This window comes from Pan paniscus, chromosome 2, assembly GCF_029289425.2.
Source record: "Pan paniscus chromosome 2, NHGRI_mPanPan1-v2.0_pri, whole genome shotgun sequence".
NCBI lineage: Eukaryota > Metazoa > Chordata > Mammalia > Primates > Hominidae > Pan > Pan paniscus.
The window spans coordinates 33,571,473-33,591,380 of NC_085926.1; the positions used below are offsets into that span (position 1 = coordinate 33,571,473).

The 19,908-nt window shown below is 36.6% G+C and overlaps 1 protein-coding gene across 50 annotated transcripts in view; it reads right to left on the bottom strand.

Moving 5' to 3' along the window:
• The window catches only part of CLASP2 (cytoplasmic linker associated protein 2), a 221,943-nt gene that overhangs the window by 95,990 nt on the left and 106,045 nt on the right, over positions 1–19,908 (bottom strand). For 25 of the 50 annotated variants that reach the window (XM_055109628.2, XM_034956067.4, XM_063602235.1 and 22 more), the window contains 8 exons: positions 16,527–16,586; positions 15,344–15,421; positions 14,550–14,717; positions 12,113–12,168; positions 10,911–11,084; positions 4,639–4,662; positions 2,877–2,894; positions 322–423 (listed from right to left, as the gene is read on the bottom strand). In XM_055109628.2, coding sequence (XP_054965603.1) covers positions 322–423; positions 2,877–2,894; positions 4,639–4,662; positions 10,911–11,084; positions 12,113–12,168; positions 14,550–14,717; positions 15,344–15,421; positions 16,527–16,586 — 680 coding nt within the window. Of the gene's footprint in view, positions 1–139; positions 167–321; positions 424–2,876; positions 2,895–4,638; positions 4,663–10,910; positions 11,085–12,112; positions 12,169–14,549; positions 14,718–15,343; positions 15,422–16,526; positions 16,587–19,908 lie in introns of all 50 variants that reach the window. The other 25 variants (XM_034956072.4, XM_055109626.2, XM_055109615.2 and 22 more) reach the window with 2 other exon arrangements.

The window sequence follows — 19,908 nt, forward strand, 5'->3', positions numbered from 1 at the left end:
GTACGGCAAATGAAGTTTTTCTTTCTAAGTGGCAGATATCAATGATGCAGCCCTAATAAAACACCAAAGACAAGACAACACCCACTCAAAAAATTCCAAAACATGCACAACAACTGATCCAAAACATTGAAAAAAATACCTTCATTTTTGTCAGGTGATGATGAACCTAAAGTACAGAACAAGAACTCAGTATGTGGCTTGTCTTTTTTTAAATTAGCTTTGTCTTTATCCACTGGTCAATCGTCTAATACAGTAATACAAAAGCAACACACTTATCCTAACATAGTGACAAATATAGGAGGGCTGATAAGCAATACATACGCTGTGATTGAGACACCATTTTTGTTCGACTTCTTCCTCTAGAATCTGCCTTGGCATTTCCCATGCCAGCAAGTGGTGCTGAAAGTTTTGCTCTCACCCGGCCTGAGAAATAAAATATTTACATAATTAAAAACATTTTTCTATAATAATGTTTAATAATGAGAGGAGAAAATCTCACTATTTTTAGGTATTGCCAAATTCTGTAATAATGTAATCATCAATTACGGGTTCTATTTCTCTTAAAAATTTTATAAACAGTGATTTTTTTTTTACGTGTTATACCATAAGCTAATTTTCCTTCAAGGATAAGAAGAATCAAACTAAAAGATTTACATTCTTAGTTTATATATTAGTCCAGCAGTTACAATTAAGATAATCACCATAAGCATGTCACTTGTTTCTCAATTGGTAGTTGCAATTCTGAAATTTCAGTTTCCATGAAGTTCAGATTATTCTCAAGTCAACCCTACAGTTTTAAATATAAGCCTAAGCTTGGAAACAATTCAAACCATCCTTTTGACTGAAAATGTACTTCTAAAGGGATCTGAAGGAAGAGATATAATTAGGCAAAAGATTTAATCTCTTTATATCAGATTACTACATATGTATATGGACATGTTTACTGCTCTCTTCCTCCAATCAACTATTTCATTTAGAAAGTGATTTGAGGAAATACATATCACATAAGAGTTAGCATTTTTCTCAATATATTTCTTTTCATACCTCCCAAACTGCACTCCTTTCTATTCTACCACTCTGCCTCATTCCCCTCCACAAAACTAGGCCACAAACATCCTCACCCTATTTCTAGGGTTCTTGAACTACAAGCAACATGTCTGTCAAGTGCTTAAGTTAGCTGCAGTTAATAAAAATAAGTGAGGACAGAATATATTATTGGTGGGTACTTTGGTGTTCTTAAGCAATAGTCTCAACTGCTATAAAATCAGAACCAATAAGGTTTGTCATTCAAAAAGAAGGGCTCAGAATTATTTTTAGATAAAAGATACAATTTGTAGGGTATACATGAAATACTGGCTAGCCCAATATGACCATATTAATTAGGAAAAAACATACTAAATAATAAGAATAAAAACTCAAAGAATAAGGAGATATTACAAAATTAAGAAATGAGTGAGAAAAGATAAGAGAGTAATAAGAACTAGGAATAAAACAGAATCAAAACCAGAAGTTTAATTGGTAGAATACCAGCATACTATCAACTTCAAGGCCCCTAGTGAGCCCATGGTTCAGGCCTCTCACCCTTTTACAGTCTATTTTGAGCAGGACACAAAGTTCTCTTGACTAAAAAGTAAAACAAAATGACCAAATTATTATTTTTGAAATGGAGAATTTATCTACATTGTATATAACAAAGAAATGAGAGTATGTTAAGTATTTTGATATTAACATTTGAAATTACAATTCCACAATGCGAGAAATCATGTTTTTATTTTTATTTATTTCTTGACACACAATCTTGTTCTGTTGCCCAGGCTGGAGTGCGGTGGCATGATCATGGCTCACTGTAGCCTTAATCTCCCAGGCTCAAGTGGTCCTCCCACCTCAGCCTCCAGAATAGGTGGGACTATAGGACGGTGCCACCACACCCAGCTAAATTTAAAATTTTTTGTAGAGATGGGTTCTCACTATGTCGTCCAAGCTGGTCTCAAACTCCTGGATTCAACCAATCCTCCTAGCTCAGCCTTTCAAAGTGCTGGGATTTCAGGTGTGAACCCCTATGCCTGGCCAGAAATCATGTTTTTATAGAGTATTCCAATTTAAAACTTAAAATACAAAATTATTTTAAATATATCAGAGTAAATATGAGACCAAATAAAAAAGTTAATCTATTTGGTTTTGTGTCACAAAAAATAGTCATCCACGTAAAACTTAGAGGAAAAAAATTTATATTTTGAATCGGAGGTTTTAAAAAGACAGACTTCAGGTAGAGTGAATATAAACATTGAATTACTTTCCTTTCTACAAATTGAAAACTATAAAAATTATTTTTAAGGTGAACTAGCTCAGTAAGATATGTATAGCAATTCTGGTGTAATCTCAAATTCAATTTGAATCTGTGACCAACTCCCCAGTTACTGATTCAAAAGTAGAAGACATATTTAAAAGCAGACTAAGTAAATGCATTTAAAACTTCAATGATAAAACAATGGTGCATGATCTCTCAAAGTATAAATGAATTGGCATAAATAAAAAAACAAAAACACAAACATGTAAGAAAAGCATTAATGTCACTACTATAAAAAATGAATTATATGCTTACTTCATACTAGATATTATTAAACATGTTAAGCAATTATGTTTTTCCAGCATGAGATGATCCAAAGTACAAAGCAAACCAGCAGGATGAAGAATTAAAAAAAAAAAATCCACACATTACTAAGACAACCAAATATGAAATGTAGAACTTACTACAACTGGCAAATTATAAAGAGTTGCAAAGAAATTAGCCTATTTTAGTTCTAATATTTAATTCCTACCAATGAAAATAGTAATGTAGATGTATTTGTGTTACTAACAAAATGTATAGTTCTTACCATCTTCAGATGCTGTTCCTAAATAAGAAAAATAAAACAACATTTCAACAAATTCTGCCAATGTTGATATTAAGACCTACCTCACAATCCCCACCCAACACTACAATGAAAGGGTAAAAACAAAAAATTAACTTTTAGTCTGACAGCCTTAAATTAACTGCGGGAAGGTTCATTTTGAGAAAAACAAAATTTGAGGTAATCCAATGATTCACAGCACACGGAAACTAGACAAATAAAAATAACAAAATTCTATAGGAAACACTTTTTGTCTGCTATATTGCATTCTTAAAATTTGAAATGGTATAAAAAATTAGAGAAACTCATCACTCAAAAAAATGTAACTCTGTAATTACTCCTTGAAAATGAAATTTTATAGACCTTTCCAGAGTAGAAATGTTTTCTCTGCATTTTCAAAAGGTAGCCCATAAAGGAATCAGAAAAAGCTAACTGACAAACATAGGAATAAAATCTATGACCTAGGCCTCATTTGCCCATTTTTATCAAAGCATCTACAAAGCAAAAACCTATCAATCCAATTCATTAGCTATTTATTCAACATTTATGTGCATTCCTTAAGATGTCGATGAAATCTATTAAAAAAATGACTAAGTACAAACATCATAACTCACTACTACTAAAGGGCAATAATATACGTTTGTGTATTTTTTTTAAACATAGGATTGAACATCAGTAAGAGTAACACATCATATAACAGACGTGACTTCTCAAACAGATTGAGATTTCCTACCCAAACAGGAAAATATTTTGAACTGGAAAGTGATAAAAGTTCGTTTTTAAAGGATCCAGAATATCAATATTAGGATGTCTAAGGGGTTTGATACATAGAAACCATCTCTTGATGGGCTATCATTTCATTCAATATTTTATTATAATCATATAGAAAAGCAGACACTAATATAACTAGCAGTCATGTACCTAACCCAAGGTTTAATAAATGTTCTATCTCATTAAAACAGAAGATATATTAGATCAATTTTCCATTTACATAATAATTTACAGAAAAATATATAGTGTCTGTTTTTCCTAGATCTCATAATGTGACATACAGATTTAGTTTAGTATCTTAAGTTATTTTAAAAAGGTCAAGCGCATAGGTAACATTATGGTATCTGCTGAAGTGAAGGGAAAGTGTGGATAATATACTATCTAGTATCAGACAAAAAACATCATACAGGGTTGTTACTGAACCAAGCCACTACAGATAAACTGTAATCAATTGAATATTGAAATTAAAAGGGCAAAGTTTAAAGTTCAGTTTTGACTAAATGTTAGTTTACAACGCACTCTTAAAAAGTCGGCCTCTGTAACTTGCATTTCATTTTCAAAAACAATCATATGAACTTACGAAATATGTCATTTGTCATATCACTTAATAGACTAAAGAGGTGAATGAAATGACTTAGGAGATTTCTTTCCATTCTTCTGAATCCAATATTTTTTATTAAGACTTAACAAATCGAGAATATTCAGAGGTGAACTTCTAAGAGCTCAGGCAAACATTTTATAAGTTAAAACAAAATAGTTACCTAGTATTTGAGCAGACTGGGATATGGTATGCCCAATAGATATCCCTAACCCCAAATTCATTCAGAGAATTATGTAGCCATTTTCACATTAACATTATCACTAAATAAGTATTAATAATATATTTTTAGAAATTAAGAGAAGAATGAACAAGGATATTATATAGAATCCAGGTTCCATAAAAATCTTTAGTAGAATTAGGAAAGGAAGTTCTTACCATCCAGCTTGTCAGAAGTATCCTCTTTGATGAAAGCGCAAGCAAAGAACAGAGGAAAACTTAGTATATTAGAAGAAATGATTTTTATAATTCCTAGAAAACATTTTCTTTAAGAAGACAGAATTCACAGTACAGACGTATATATCAAGCTTGTTTTCAACTAAAACAGACTAGGAAATTAAACCAGATGTGAGATAAAGACTTCACCTAATGTACTAAGTAGAGAATTTTTTAAAAGTTGATAATGAGTTTATTTCACTAGCCTAAAAAGAGAAAAGTTAGTGAGGCCCATGTCCCAGCTTTGGACTTTGCCATCATGCCAATCCCCTGCTCTAGTCTGTGAGTTTTTCCCAGACAGTCACATTGCCTTGTTTCTTTTCTCTCTTGCCTATAATATACCCCCAAATTCCACACTTAGGCCCTCTCATCATTAGCCTCTGTTTACCACCTCGTTGCTTCCCCACCCACATCCTTTCTTAGAACTTTCAGTCCCTTTAAAATTTCACATCTGGATGAATCTAACTCACTTTCTCTATTCTATTACTTGAGATGTCCCATAGAGAAAATTACACAACCATGAAGTCATGCACACTGGCACTACTAGAAACTGGAATAAATATCTGACTTGGTGTTTAGTGCCTGTGCTAAAAGGATTTAACATAGCAGGACTGATATTGTTCTTAAGAAGTGTATGCTTGTGGGGCTGGCCTCTGGTAATCGTTTTGGATCCTCCCTGTATTAATGATAAGGTTATTTTAAGTGTGTGTGCAGAAGTTGTGGGGACACTGAACTCTGCTACAGTTTGCCTAAGCTGTTTCTGCAAACAGTGTGGTTTATGGTGAAAACCTCCTTTCTTTTTGGGAGTCTGGGATTCTGGTAATTGTGGCTGGTTGTGCAAGCAGAGTGCCTTATGTGCCTAATTGTGGCTGGTTGTGCAAGCAGAGTGCCAATCCCCTACTGGCCCCCCAGCGTGAGTCTTAAGCTAGCTTCCTTGGGCAGAAACACTGTGAACATGTTGCATTGCTGTATTTCTTTTCTTTTTTTTTTTTTTTTTTTTTTAACAGAGTCTCGCCCTGTCACCCAGGCTGGAGTGCAATGGCACAATCTCGACTCACTGCAGCCTCCACCTCCCAGGTTCAAGTGATTCTTGTGCCTCAGCCTCCCGAGTAGCTGGGACTAAGAGGCATGTGCCACCACGCCTGGCTAATTTTTGTATTTTTAGTAGAGACGAGGTTTCACCATGTTGGCCAGGCTGATCTCAAACTCCCAACCTCAAGTGATCTGCCCACCCAGGCCTCCCAAAGTGCTAGGATTACATGTGTGAGCCACTGTGCCCAGCCCACATTGCTCTATTTCATTGCTTGAGGAAGGAGTAGCCCCTCAACCCTAGCTCTGGGAGACAAACTTTGAAAGCCTGTGTCTAGACTCCTTCAGACTATCTCACAGGTCTTTTTTTTTTTTCGCTCTAATAAATCCTTTTGCTCTAACAAGTGTCAGCCATGAGTGCCCCACCTCTTGTGTCTACTCTCCCCAAATGGCTATTCTAAACTTCAAGTCACCTGTTAGCACATGATCCTGACTCTGAATCTTCAGGCAGAAAGTCACGACAACCTCCCCAATCACACTCTTCTTAATGTCCAACTTTCCAAAATATCGTATCTGATATCTACTACCTCTTCCAATTCCTTCCCTTCCATCACTTCCTCCCCTTCTACATCTGTGAAATGGCTCACCCTTCCACATTTAAGACTAACTCCCAGGCTATGCTCCATATCCCATTCCTCACACCTTCCACAGCAACTTAGCTATTAATTATCTCCTTTCATCCTTACACTTCTAACTTTTCCATCTCTACTGACTTGCCACCTTAGGATACAAACATAATTAACTTCTCCAATCTTATAAGATGATAAGTTCTTTCAACCACAGATAATTCCTACCATTCTTTCACCCCTTTTCTTGACCGTCAGGCGTAACAATAATTTACACAGATTCTCTTTCCAACTTCTATATCAACCAACTAAAATCTGACTTCTGTCCATATGACCTCATTGAAACTATATTTTCTTTTCCACTCAAGCGATTCCATAAACTCAATTGTTAGAATAAATATTCATAAATATGCACTCAAACATCAAGGTTACCTTAACTTAAATTCCTGTTTCCTACCACCAAGTTTCCTCTTCAGGCTGAAGTTAAAGGGTGAACTTCAAAACACTTAAAATATCCCTGCTGCCAAAAAATTCAGTACTTTAGAGATAACAAAAACCAGTAGCAACTGCTTTAAGAAGGAATGCTCTGAGTTTAATATTGATTACAGTAAGTAAAATCATCTAATGACTTCCAAATCTAATCTAATCATCATCACTCTGCTAAGTAGTTGTTGTTGTCTTATTTATTTATTTATTTATTTATTTATTTATTTAGGAGAACGTGGAAAGGTCTCGCTCTGTCACCCAGGCTGAAGTGCAGTGGTGTGATCACGGCTCACTGCAGCCTCTACTTCCTGGGCTCCAGCAATCCTCTCACCTCAGCCTCCCTAGTAGATGGGCCCACAGGCATGTGCTACCACACCTGGTTAAATTTTTGTTTTGGTAGAGGTGTGGTTTCGCCATGTTGCCCAGGCTGGTCTCAAATTCCTGAGCTCAAGCAATTCACCCGTCTCAACCTCCCAAAGTGCTGGGTTTACAGATGTTGAGTCACTGTGCCGGCCTCTCTGCCAAGTTCTATACTACTATATACCAAGTGTCCACTGAAAACTTCCAGTTTGAAGTCTCACAGGGACTTCAAACTCAAAATGCATAAAACGCAACAAACTTTTAGCTGCTCATCCTTCAGCAACCTACCAATAGACTGAGAGAGATTCAGTATAGAAGCATATACCTCTGGATCCCTGGTACCTAGCAAAAACTAAGTGCTCAAGTGTGTGCTGAAAACTAACAGAACACTCCCTCTAATTCATATATGTATAGCCATAAGTGAGGCTCAAAGTAGAAGAAAACAGAGGTTATATCAGTCTTATGTGTGTAAGAAGGGTACAGGAGACACAGCGGGTAGGGTGGGGTGAAGGGAGAAAGGGAAGGAGGGTAAGAAGGAGAACATCCTTTATCCAACCCCTGAAAAAGCCACAGGCAGGTAGCTGATTGTCCCTGAGTGGGAACCTGGGTCAGATGAAGAAAAGAAAAAAGTAGTGGCACTCTCCTTTTTACAATGAAACATGAAATTCAAACCTTAAAGAACAACAATAGGTTCTCACAAAAAAAAATTGTCCCAAATTGGCTTTCTAGTGCACATTAAAGCACTTTAAATACAGTATTTTTCTTCGGTAAAAATAATAGATATTCAATGTAATGTGTTTTGCTCATATATATATATATATATATATATATTTTTTTTTTTTGTGGATTCCTTAGGATTTTCTAAACACAAGATTGTGTTTTCTGCAAAGAGAGAGAGTTTGTTCTTCCATTCCAATTTGGATACCTTCTATTTATTTTCTTGCTTAATTGCCCTGGCTAGCACCTCCAATTTAACATTACTTCAAGGTAATGTTAAATAGGGCCAAGAGTGGACATTCTCGTCTTGTTACTGATCTTAGGGAAAAATATCCAGTTTTTTAATCGTCAGGTAGGATGTTAGCTGTGGATTTTTCAGATTCTCTTTATCAGGTTGAGAAAGATGACTTCTGTTCCTAGTTTGTTGAGTATGTTTATTATGAAAGGGTGTTAATTTTGTCAAATGCTTTTTCTGCAGCTACTGAGATGATCATGTGGTTTTGGTCCTTTCTTCTATTAATATGGTACATTTGTTGACTGGTCTTCACATACTGAAATAACCTTGCATTCTTGGCAATGTAATGCTTTGAAACAAAAAGTTTTCTGAAAATTAAAAGCAGTAATCAACACACTGTTAACACCTTTGTATATATCACACCAGTCCTTCTTCTATGTATAATTTTACACAAAATGATGAAATTACTACATACTATTTGGTAGTCTGCATAATTCAACCTTTGTTGAAAATATGACTTGCTAATGGCTGCACAACATATATAAGGATACAATATAACTCAACCATCCCCTCTGTTACACATTAAGGTTGATGCTAATAACGTTATTAAAAACATGAATATTCTTTTTAAAAACATAATTATGTAAACATTGAATTACTGGGGCAAACATTCTGATTTAAAAATGCTTCATGGAATTCCTAAATTGGAACTCAGAAAAAGTGTCCCATCACTAATTCACATCAGTGTTGCTTGATAAGGCCTTTTTTTTTTTTTTTTTTTTTTTTTTGGAGGCGGAGTCTTGCTCCGTCCCTCAGGCTGGAGTGCAGTGGCAAGATCTCGGCTCACTGCAACCTCCACCTCCCGGGTTCACGCCATTCTCCTGCCTCAGCCTCCCGAGTAGCTGGGACTACAGGGGCTCGCCACCACGCCCGGCTAGTTTTTTTTGTATTTTTAGTAGAGACGGTGTTTCACCGTGTTAGCCAGGATGGTCTCGATCTCCTGACCTTGTGATCCACCCGTCTCGGCCTCCCAAAGTGCTGGGATTACAGGTGTGAGCCACCGTGCCCGGTGATAAGGCCCTTTTTACCACATTCTTGAAAACAGTGGGCACTACCCTTAACTTTTGTGTTATAGTTACAGGTCTATCAATTTGTATTTGTTTGATTACAGCTAAGGTTCAACATTTATTCTGGTATTTGTTGGCCATTTTGACATATGCTTTTCTTGATATATGTAGAATTTTTTCTATAAAAATAAGCTCATCTGTTTTTAACAGACTTGAAAAACCTCAACATTTTAACTTTTTTACTACTATGTGGCAAAATATTTTTCCCTTTTAGTTTTTGCTTAAGATTTCATATTTTCATACTTTAGATTTAAATTCAAGAGATTTTTTTCCTTCATGGCTTATTTGCTTTTATGTATAGGAATTCCTGTCTCAACCTGAGATTTGATGAATACTCACCTATTATGTTTTCATCAAGTTGCTTTATGTTTTTAATGTTTTTATCATCTGGAATATATTTCTATATGGTGTGTAACATGGTTCTAACTTAATTTTATACCAGATTGTAAACCATGTGTCTAAACACAATTTACTGAATGATCTATTCCTCTTCACGGTTCTGAATGCAGCTGTGCCAACTTTATCATGCACTATACTCATACCTAAATTCTCTGCACTTCTAACAGGTTGAGTACTCCTTATTTAACATGTTTGGGGCCAAAAATGTTTTAGATTTCAGATTTTGAAATATGTGCATTCATACTTAAATGACTGAGCATCCCTAGGCATTGCTAATTCAAAAATCCAAAATCCGAAATACCTTTTTTTTTTTTTTTTGATGGAGTCTCACTCTGTCGCCCAGGCTGCAGTGCAATGGCACGATTTTGGCTCACTGCAACCTCTGCCTCCTGGGTTCAAGTGATTCTCCTGCCTCAGCTTCCCAAGTAGCTGGGATTACAGGCATGAGCCACCATGCCCGGCTAAGTTTTGCATTTTTAGTAGAGATAGGGTTTTGCCACTTTGGCCAGGCTGGTCACGAACTCCTGACCTCAGGTGATCTGCCCGCCTCAGTCCAAAATACCTTTGAGTGTCATGTTGGTGCTCAAAAAGTTTCAGATTTTGGAGCATTTCAGATTTCAGATTTTTAGATTAGGTATGCTCAACCTGTATTGTGTTCTGGCGATCTGCCTGCTTAGTGTTCCACCAGTACTACCCAAAAGAAAAAAATGGAAGCATGAAGAAGAGATACGCAAACCAACGTCGACTTTTTAATTTGATAGACATAAAAACATGAAGAAATCAAATTGAATAGAGTTTTGGAATATATGTTTAGGGTTTGGTTAGACAGAGTAGAGCTTTGCAGTTCTCCCAGATCTCCAAAAGGCTTCACATTCTTGGTAAGAGAAGAGAAGTAGGAGAAAGAAAACAGGAAAGTTAGATACAAGCCAATTCCCTTCCCAAACCCCCTTAGAAACCAGTGGCTAGATGTGGTAGAAGTGCAGTTATGAAAATTCTACAGGCAATCATGGATTCAAGAATTGTTTCTTTGATCAAGACGATGATGAGAACAAGGGAAAAGGAGAAACAAGGCAGCTCAGATTCCTCAGAAGTGTGTCCCCAATATAGAATTATATTAAAACATATGGACTATCCTTAAATAACAAGAATGAATAGAAATGATTAAGGTATATGAACTTGTCTTCACAGAGATCAGGGAGAGAACACGGTACAATTTTCCATAATCAGTTCTCTTACCTAGTGATGCATAGGAACCTGCATTCAGGGCACCTGCACCTAAGCGCCCGCTTCGCACAGACTGTCCAGCAGCATGATGTGCCTTGGCACCGGCAGCAGCATTCACATCAATGTCACTTCGTGAACGCTGCAGGCTTCCTGGAAGGGAACTGGCTTTGCTGCTGCCTGCTGATACTACGAAATACAAAGCAAAGATAACTTATATCATTTAAATCACTGAAAACATGAAAATTATATAAACCTGACCACCATGAGCTAATCTGATGACAAATGGTCAATAAAAAGGCAGTGGCCAAATGGACAGTACTATTAAGCATTTTAAAGTCAGAATGCCTCAGTTTCAATCACAACTAAGTCTTCAGCAATTTTCTCAATATTTCTCTACCTTATTCCTCTCCCATAAAAATGGGAAAAATGATGACATTGTGACTGTAAAATTCATAGGACTGTTTTGCAGATGAAGAGATGATGTTTAGGACTGATTTGTGCAAAGGAAGCACTGTACAAGATAAATAGAAGGCAGCAGTATTATTTTTTACTATGATAAAAATACAAGAAAAACTAGTCCAGGAGTAGAGATGTTAAAAAATTAATGGAGGTTCTGCCACTCCATGGGAATGCAAATTAAGTCATTCAATTTCTGGTCTTCAGTTTTTCAGTTTTTTATTTTTATTTATTTAATTTTTTTTGAGACAAAGTCTCGCTCTGTCACCCAGGCTGGAGTGCAGTGGCGTGATCTCAACTCACTGCAACCTCCACTTTCTGGGTTCAAGTGATTCTCCTCCCTCAGCCTCCTGAGTAGCTGGGATTATGGGCACGTGCCACCATGCCCGGCTAATTTTTGTATTTTTAGTGGAGATGGGGTCTCCCCATGTTGGCCAGGCTGGTCAGGAGTTTTATAAACTGTGAGTTATGACCCATTAATAGGTTGTAAAATCAACTGAGTGCGTCATGAGAAGCATTATGAAGAAATGAAACAATTGAAAACAGAGTGCATCACAAGTAAGAGTAAGTATGGCTTCCTGGAACTTCGGGTTTTATTATATATGTATACACGTATACATATACAGGTACAGTGCATATGTGTGGTACTGAGTTACCAAGTAAAATGATCTTTTCACTATGGAGCACATCAAAAGAGTTTGAAGGCTACTGTTTCAAAGATAAAATAGGTTATAACTCTTATTTAAAGAGAAAATTACCTCTTCCAGCCACAGTTGATGGATTTGCTGTAGACCATTTGGAAGAAAAAGGGCGACTGCAAAGTATAAAAAATGCTTTTAGTAAGAAGAGAATTTAACACTCCTCTGATAAAAACCAATAAAATACTACTGAATTTTGTGGAAAGTTGAGAAGTATTTCTTTTTTTTTTTTTTTTTTTTGAGACAGAGTCTTGCTGTGTCACCCAGGCTACAGTGTAGTCCCATAATCATGGCTCACTGCAGTCTTGACTTCCCAGACTCAAGTGATCATCCCACCTCAATCTCTCAAGTTACCTGGGACTATATGTGCCTGCCACCAAGCGTGGCTAATTTTTAAATTTTTAATAGAGATCGGGTTTCCCTAAGTTTCCCAGGCTGGTCTCAAACTCCTGGGCTCAAGTGTGATCCTCCTACCTCAGCCTCTCAAAGTGCTGGAATTATATGTGTGAGCCACCGTGCCTAGCTGGTACTTCCAATTTGAATTCTCCTTTTACAAATCGCATTAGAACAGTTCCTCCCAATCATCAGGTATCAATGTGTCTCAATTAGCTATGAAGCAAAAATAAAATACTGGCAGTGAATAAAGACTAAGCTCTACAGAGACAGGGATCAGGTTGCCTTTGTTCACTCTGCTCCTCAACACACATCATGGTGACCACCAAAGAGAACTCGATAACCGTACTATTATTTTTCACTTGTATCCTGAGATATTTTACTTAGAAGAAGAAAGGGGTAGTGTTATCACTAGCACATAGGCAACTCAGCATAACCAAAGCCTCTCTCACCTAAGTTGTAAGGTTGTAATGTCCGTGTAATGTTTAAGCTAACATCATATTATTTTTATAAGTGTCTCCCAAAATTGTTATTCTCTTAGATTGAGGCGGATCACTTCAAGGTTCACAGAATCTAAAGTTGTTTATGTTTAAAAAATGTCACATTAGAGCAATATAAAATATCTTCCTTTAGATCCTTTGTACTCAAAATATGGTCCATGAACAAACAGCATTTAGCATCACCTAGGAGCTTGCAAAAAATGAAAAATCTCAGGCCCCACACCAAAATTACTGAATCAGATTCTAGATTTTGAAAAGATCTTCAGGTGATTCGTATATACTTTAAAGTCTGAGCATAGTTAATAAAAAGAGAACAAAAGCAACAAAGACAGCTCATTTCAGATGAGGAACTTATCACAAATTTAAATAGAAGTTTAAACAGAAATTTAAATAAAAGTTTAGATAGGTCATTATTCCTATAATTATTTTTGAAATCAGATCATATCTGCTTTTACTCTGAAAACCTATAAGCAACTGAACTTTAGTACAGTATTTGAATGACCCAGTGAGTGCCTGCTTAAATTCTGTACCCTAGGTGCCTCACTTGCCTCACCCTGGTCCCAGTTCTGCATCAGAGTTGCCAAGGCAACCGGCAATCTTTGTGGTGGTCAAGATCCCAAAAAGAAAGAAATTACAGAGAAGTTTTTTGGAAACAGAGTCTCACTCTGTTTCCCAGGCTGGAGTGCAGTGGCACGATCTCAGCTCACTGCAACCTCCACCTCCCAGGTTTAAACGATTCTCCTGCCTCAGCCTCCCAAGTAGCTGGGATTACAGGCACCCGCCACCATGCCTGGCTAATTTTTAGTAGAGATGGGGTTTCACCATGTTGGCCAGGCTGGTCTCGAACTCCTGACCTCAGGTGATCTGCTCACCTTAGCCTCTCAAAGTGCTGGGATTACAGGCATGAGCTACCATGCCTGGCCTAAGCTGACATTCTCTGAGCTGCTCTTCCCTGGGGGAAATCTGCAGATACATGGCACAGGGCAAGAGGTCACGAAGAGGGACAGGGCCAGTGCTAGGAAGTGGAGAAGGCATCAGTAATTTTAGCAATCTCATAGGGCTAGAGAGACAGAAAACAGGGTTATGGCTGCTAAGCAGTAAGGATTTGAGGTAGCTGTCATCAAGATGAGAATGGAGTTACAGAGAACTAAGTCAGATACTAGATAATGTTGTCCCTTGAGGGATTTCCTGAATTTTTAAGCTGTGCGAGAGGTTAGGAAGGAAAGCAGACTAGTCACATAGTGTTGTAGAATTCTCAAGATAACTTCTGAATCTCCATTACAATTCCTCCATTAAATGGGCTATTTATTGTAAGTACTGTTTTTGTGGTATTAAAAAAAAAATGTAGTGCTTCCCAGGCTTCTACAGACATGAACATATTGAAGCAAAATATGAATCATAGAACTCTTTATCCAAAGAGAAGGAATTATGCTGGAAAGTAATCCAACTCTTGAAACAGTAGACCAAAATAAATAAGTGTATTAGAATTATCATTCTTTCAAGGCTTCAGGTGAAAGCAAACAGATATTCAAGTATCCAACTTATGAAACTTCAGGGAGTTGAGGAGAGGAAGAGACTAGTAATCATTATTTATATGACCTTACTTGAGACTTTCCTGTGAGCTGGATGAGGACCTGTCTGATTGTGGAAGAGATGCTACACTGCCAGAACTCTTTAAGTAAGTTTGAAGACTCTTCTGATAAGATGGCTCAAGGGAATTATATAATGTTTCAGCTTCACCAGGAAAGTGGTTTCTAAGACCCATGTATGTCCTGTTAAAAAAAAAGAAAAGCAGATGAAGTAATAGCTTTACATAATTAGACATTAACAGTAACATGTACGTTCAAGAAGGATGAAGATAAGCCCACTGGTTTTCAGCATTATCTGATATTTGTCAGGTGAACACTTTCTAAATTGAACAAGTTCCAGTGGAAAGACTGAAGGCTTTTGAGAAAAGGAGATCTCAGTTCAAAACCTGCTGTGCCACTTATAGTTTGTGTGGCCTTGGGTAAACCCCTAAGTGTCCAAATTTCAGTTGCCATCTATGGAGATAACACTATCTTCGGAGGATCATTCTAAGGATTAGAAAATAACATATAACAAGTACTTCAAACAATATCAGGTACACAATACAAACTTGATAAGTGATAGTCTTTTTATTCATGATGAAAGTGAATAGGTTATGACAAAAAAAGAATACTGATGATTACATGTCAGTGGCAACATGTAGGAGGCTATTAGATGTCTAATACAGATGTAACGGAGAAAAAACAATCTTAATTTTACTGGAGGGCTAGTCAAGTAAAATACTTGGACACTTCTGATATTTTCATTCTCCTAATACATTTTTTTTTTTAAAAAGATTAAACTGTCACAAAACTATACTACACTGACTTACTTTCTTGCCTCCACTCTGGCCTCAGCGTCAGCATCATGAATTCCCTTTTTAATAGTTTCAACCAAGACGGCTGCATGTCTATAAAATAAAATACATCTTTAGAGTTATGATATGGCTGTATGTTTCACCACAAATGGTACTTAATGCCTATATGTTACATATTAATCACAAACAGGTAGGCGAGGAAAATAAAAATTAATTAGTGTACAATAATAAATCTAAGACCATAAGATTTTCTAATTATCTGCCCCATATGTTTTATTCATGTATGGTTTCCTTCTGACAATCCAATTATTATAAATCTAAAAGTAATTATTTTTACATGGAATTCAGATAGTGTATAAATACATAGTACGTAAATTTTTAATTTTTAATAAATTAGAGAAAAAAAGAATCTTCTGTGTGGTTCCTCACTAATCCACCACTGTAGAAATGATTTGCTAAGTGTGATCAATTGTGATCTGACCAAATTTGAATAGTAGCTGCCACAGAAGAACGCAAAGAAACCTTGAAATTATATTATGCCTACATTAAAAAACAAATTTTATTTTTTAAAAATGAGCTTTAAGAATTCAAGAATTTTCATGAAAATGAAAAATCAGCAATATACTCAAGGTAAATACAATATCTTCCAAGCTTCAAACTTGAAGTTAATGAGAAATATAGCCATGCAAATAGCCAGTCACCAATCAGCTGCCCACATTTTCCTCTCCTTCATCTCAGAGTTACACTAGACATTGCCCAGTATATACTTGACCAATGACATCTGACAGCTGGTGTGGAGAAACCTCCCAACAAATATCTCTTCTTAAAAATCTCCTTCCTCTGAAAGGAGGCTCCTTCCATCTTAAATCATTCATTACATGATTGATTACACTTCAGGAAACTTACATCATATGACTAGAGATACATTTTTAAACTTTTGCCCAACTCAACTTGGAGTATCTTATATAACCCATTCTATTTGAGAAACCCTTACCCATCCCACAAACAAAGAAGAAAATCATACTATTCATGGTTGTAATGAGTAAGAGGGGCACAACACCACCACAGCTTTAAAGGAAAACCAGTACAAATAACCTTTGAAGCAAAATGAGAAATAATGTAAAACCAATACCATCAACTTCTAAAGAACTGGTGACAATGGGGAGGAAAGTGGGAGGAAGGAAGAGGGAATGCATACCTTTCCAACGAATGAGTCTGCCACTCTTGCAACAATAAATCTAAAAATTCAAATGAACGTCTGAAAAATAAAAGTTGAATGATAACTAAATGTTGTATTGAGAAATACATTAACACTTTCTTTTATACTACTACACTTTGCCCCCTAAATTAAAGCATAAGACATGTTTTTAGATATCTTTTTTTTTTTTGAGACAGAGTTTCACTCTTCTTGCCCAGGCTGGAGTGCAATGGCGCGATCTCGGCTCACTGCAACCTCTGCCTCCCGGGTTCAAGTGATTCTCTTGTCTCGGCCTCCCAAGTAACTGTGAATACTGAACTTACTCAGGATCCAATTATTGTTATGCTAAACAGTTCAAAAATACTTTAAGACTTCCTCATAATTTTAACTTAAAATGTGTGTCAAATATAAACCTTAAGTCTGGGCGTTGTGGTTCATGCCTGTAATCTCAGCACTTTGGAAGGCTGAGGTGGGTGGATCACTTGAGGTCAGGAGTTCGAGACCAGCCTGGCCAACATGGTGAAGCTCTGTCTCTATTAAAAATACAAAAATTAGCTGCGTATGGTGGTGTATGCCTGTACTCCCAGCTACTTGAGAGGTGGAGGCAAGAGAATCGCTTGAACCTGGCAGGCGGAGGTTGCAGTGAGCCGAGATCCTGCCACTGTACTCCAGCCTGGGCAACACAGTGAGAACCTGTCTCAAAAATAAATTAAATAAAATTTAACAAGTTTCATTTATTAATTTAAAAATATTTATTAAACATCTATGCACTTGACAGTGAAGATATACAATGGTGATCAAGAAAGCCACAACAATCTGGATCTTTCATCTTTACACTGTTTCCTTACATATGTATGTATATGACTTTACATAAAGTTTGTGTACATTTTCTCCTAAGTCCTCTATTTCTCAGTTTCTTCAACTGTCTCATACTTGAGCTCCTCTCCTTCCTTGGCATTTGATGACACAGCTCTGACCTGTATTTCTTCCTTTATTAACACTTTTTCCTCCACTTTCCCTTAAACAGATGCTCACCTGGTTGGTACCAATATTAGCCCACTTATCTTTTTATAGTCTTTTTATTGAGGCAACATAATCTGTACCCTTAATTCTGCTTATGAGATATAATTATCACATCTAGTCCTGTATCTCCAGCATTGATGTATCACTTCAGCTGTCAAAGTTCCAACTGGTTTATGGATGTCTCTACATAGGCAGTGAATGTCAACTCAAACACTACATAGAAAACAACGAATTAATTCATACCCTTTCAAATCTACTCTTTTAGCTCATATACTACAGATTAGGAAATGAGAAATGAGGAGGTTAAATTAACTTGCTCAAAGTGATGGAGTTAAACTTAAACCTTGGCATTCTGACTCCAGAACTCACAGTCTGAAGCACTTAACACCGCCCTCCTCATCTATATCCAATTATCAAGTCTCATTTCTACACGTGAAATGTTTTGAATTTGTTAATTAAATAAAACCTTCAATCAATTATCGACACAGTTCAACACAGTTCTAGTTCAGACTCTGCTTCTCTCTTCCATGAATTATAACAACTCCTATCTAATTAAACAATGCTTTTCATTGTTTCTTCTCAATCACTTTCATAGCTGGAGTAAAAATTAGGCTTGGACATCACCTCCTCACCAAAAATCTACAACTGTCAAAGATTCCTACTATCTATGAAATAATGTCAAAATTCCTTTTCATAACATTCAAAGCCCTCCACACTATGATCTCAACCTACTCCCCAGCCTTCAACCACCTTCTTTTCCCACTGAAACCTTTCATTTATCATATGTTCTGGCCTCAGGGGCCTATCTGATGGCTCTGCAGCATATGACATAGCTTTACATTTCTGCTTAGGTTGTACTCCACTCACTCTCCCTACAGTTAATGGATTGCTCCCCATTTTTAAGGCAATTCTATGGTACATTTTCTGATTTTGTCTTCTGTCACATTCTTATTTTTCCAATTACCATTTTCCTCAATGTAAGACGGGTTGGTTAAACTGTTCTGTAAAGGGCTGGACAGTAAATATTTTAAGCTTTGTGGACCACATACAGTCTCTATCTCATATTCTTCACCCCCATCCCCTACCTTTTAAATCACCCTTTAACAACATAAAAAACACCCTTAGCATGTGTAGGCTGTACTAAACCAGACTATTGGCCACATTTTACCTGCAAGCTGTTGTTTGCTGACCCCTGACATAAGACAGAGATGACTGAACAACTGTTGTCAAAAGTTTGAACCACTTCAAATAACAATGTCTTATTCAGCTTCTTCCTAACACAGTATTTAATTAAACATATTTACCTAATTTAAAAAGGCAGAGTTCTTTACAATCTTCTTAAACATCAAATGTACAAATCTTGTTTTTCCTGTCTTTATTATTGTTGGCGATAGTGGTGTGAAGTTGTCAGAATCAAAATGAAGTCATTTGTGTTACAACACACACACATGCACATACACTTGACAAATGGAGATGAGGAAGGCCATTAAGGGAGAGTTCTTATGAATAAATGACTGATAACAAGAGCTATCACAAAAGACTCCAAAAAAACACAACCTTGCACAAAGGCTATCGCAACCTTACAAAAACAAACAAACAAACAAACAAAAATTCTGCAAGGACATCTACGCAGCAACTGCCTGTCCAACCTCAAGTTGGCATCACCCTTGTTACTGATCCTTGTAGCCCAGGATAACCACCTCAAAATGATTATGTAATCTACCTCATTTTTCCTTTAAAAACCTTTGTTTTCCTTTACCTCCCTGAATACGCATAGTTTACTATCGTATGCAAAATACCACTGTAATCCTCATTCCTGCATAAATACTAATATCATTTTCTTTCAGAGAAACTCTCTTGTTATTCAGGTTTACAGGTGTGATGTTAAGAATTGTAGAAACCAGAGACAGAGGCAGACACTAACTGAAAGACCTGATAGGGCTATATACTCCGTTCCAAACACCAGGCTACATTCTACTAATGTGTATTTCATTTAATCCTTATGTTCTACGGGGTTGATATTATTAGCTCTACTAACCTATGCAGGGACTAAGGTTCAGAGCAGTTAAACAATTGCCTAAGGTAGAATAGTCAATGGCAGTTGTAGGACTCAAGCCCAGACCTGACTCTGTACTCCTTGTTCTCTGAAAACCAAGGCAACCAGCAGCCCAAATAAACCAAAGCTTAATACGATAAAACTAAGAAAAGTGGGTGGTCATAATAATCACTTCATCCCTTTTCCCTTACATGAGATATGATTAAAAAAAAAAACAAAACACTTTTTTATGGTTTTCTGGAAGGCAAGAAATTAATGACCAATTCTTGCAGCAGACAAATAAGTAAACAATGCAGTATCAGA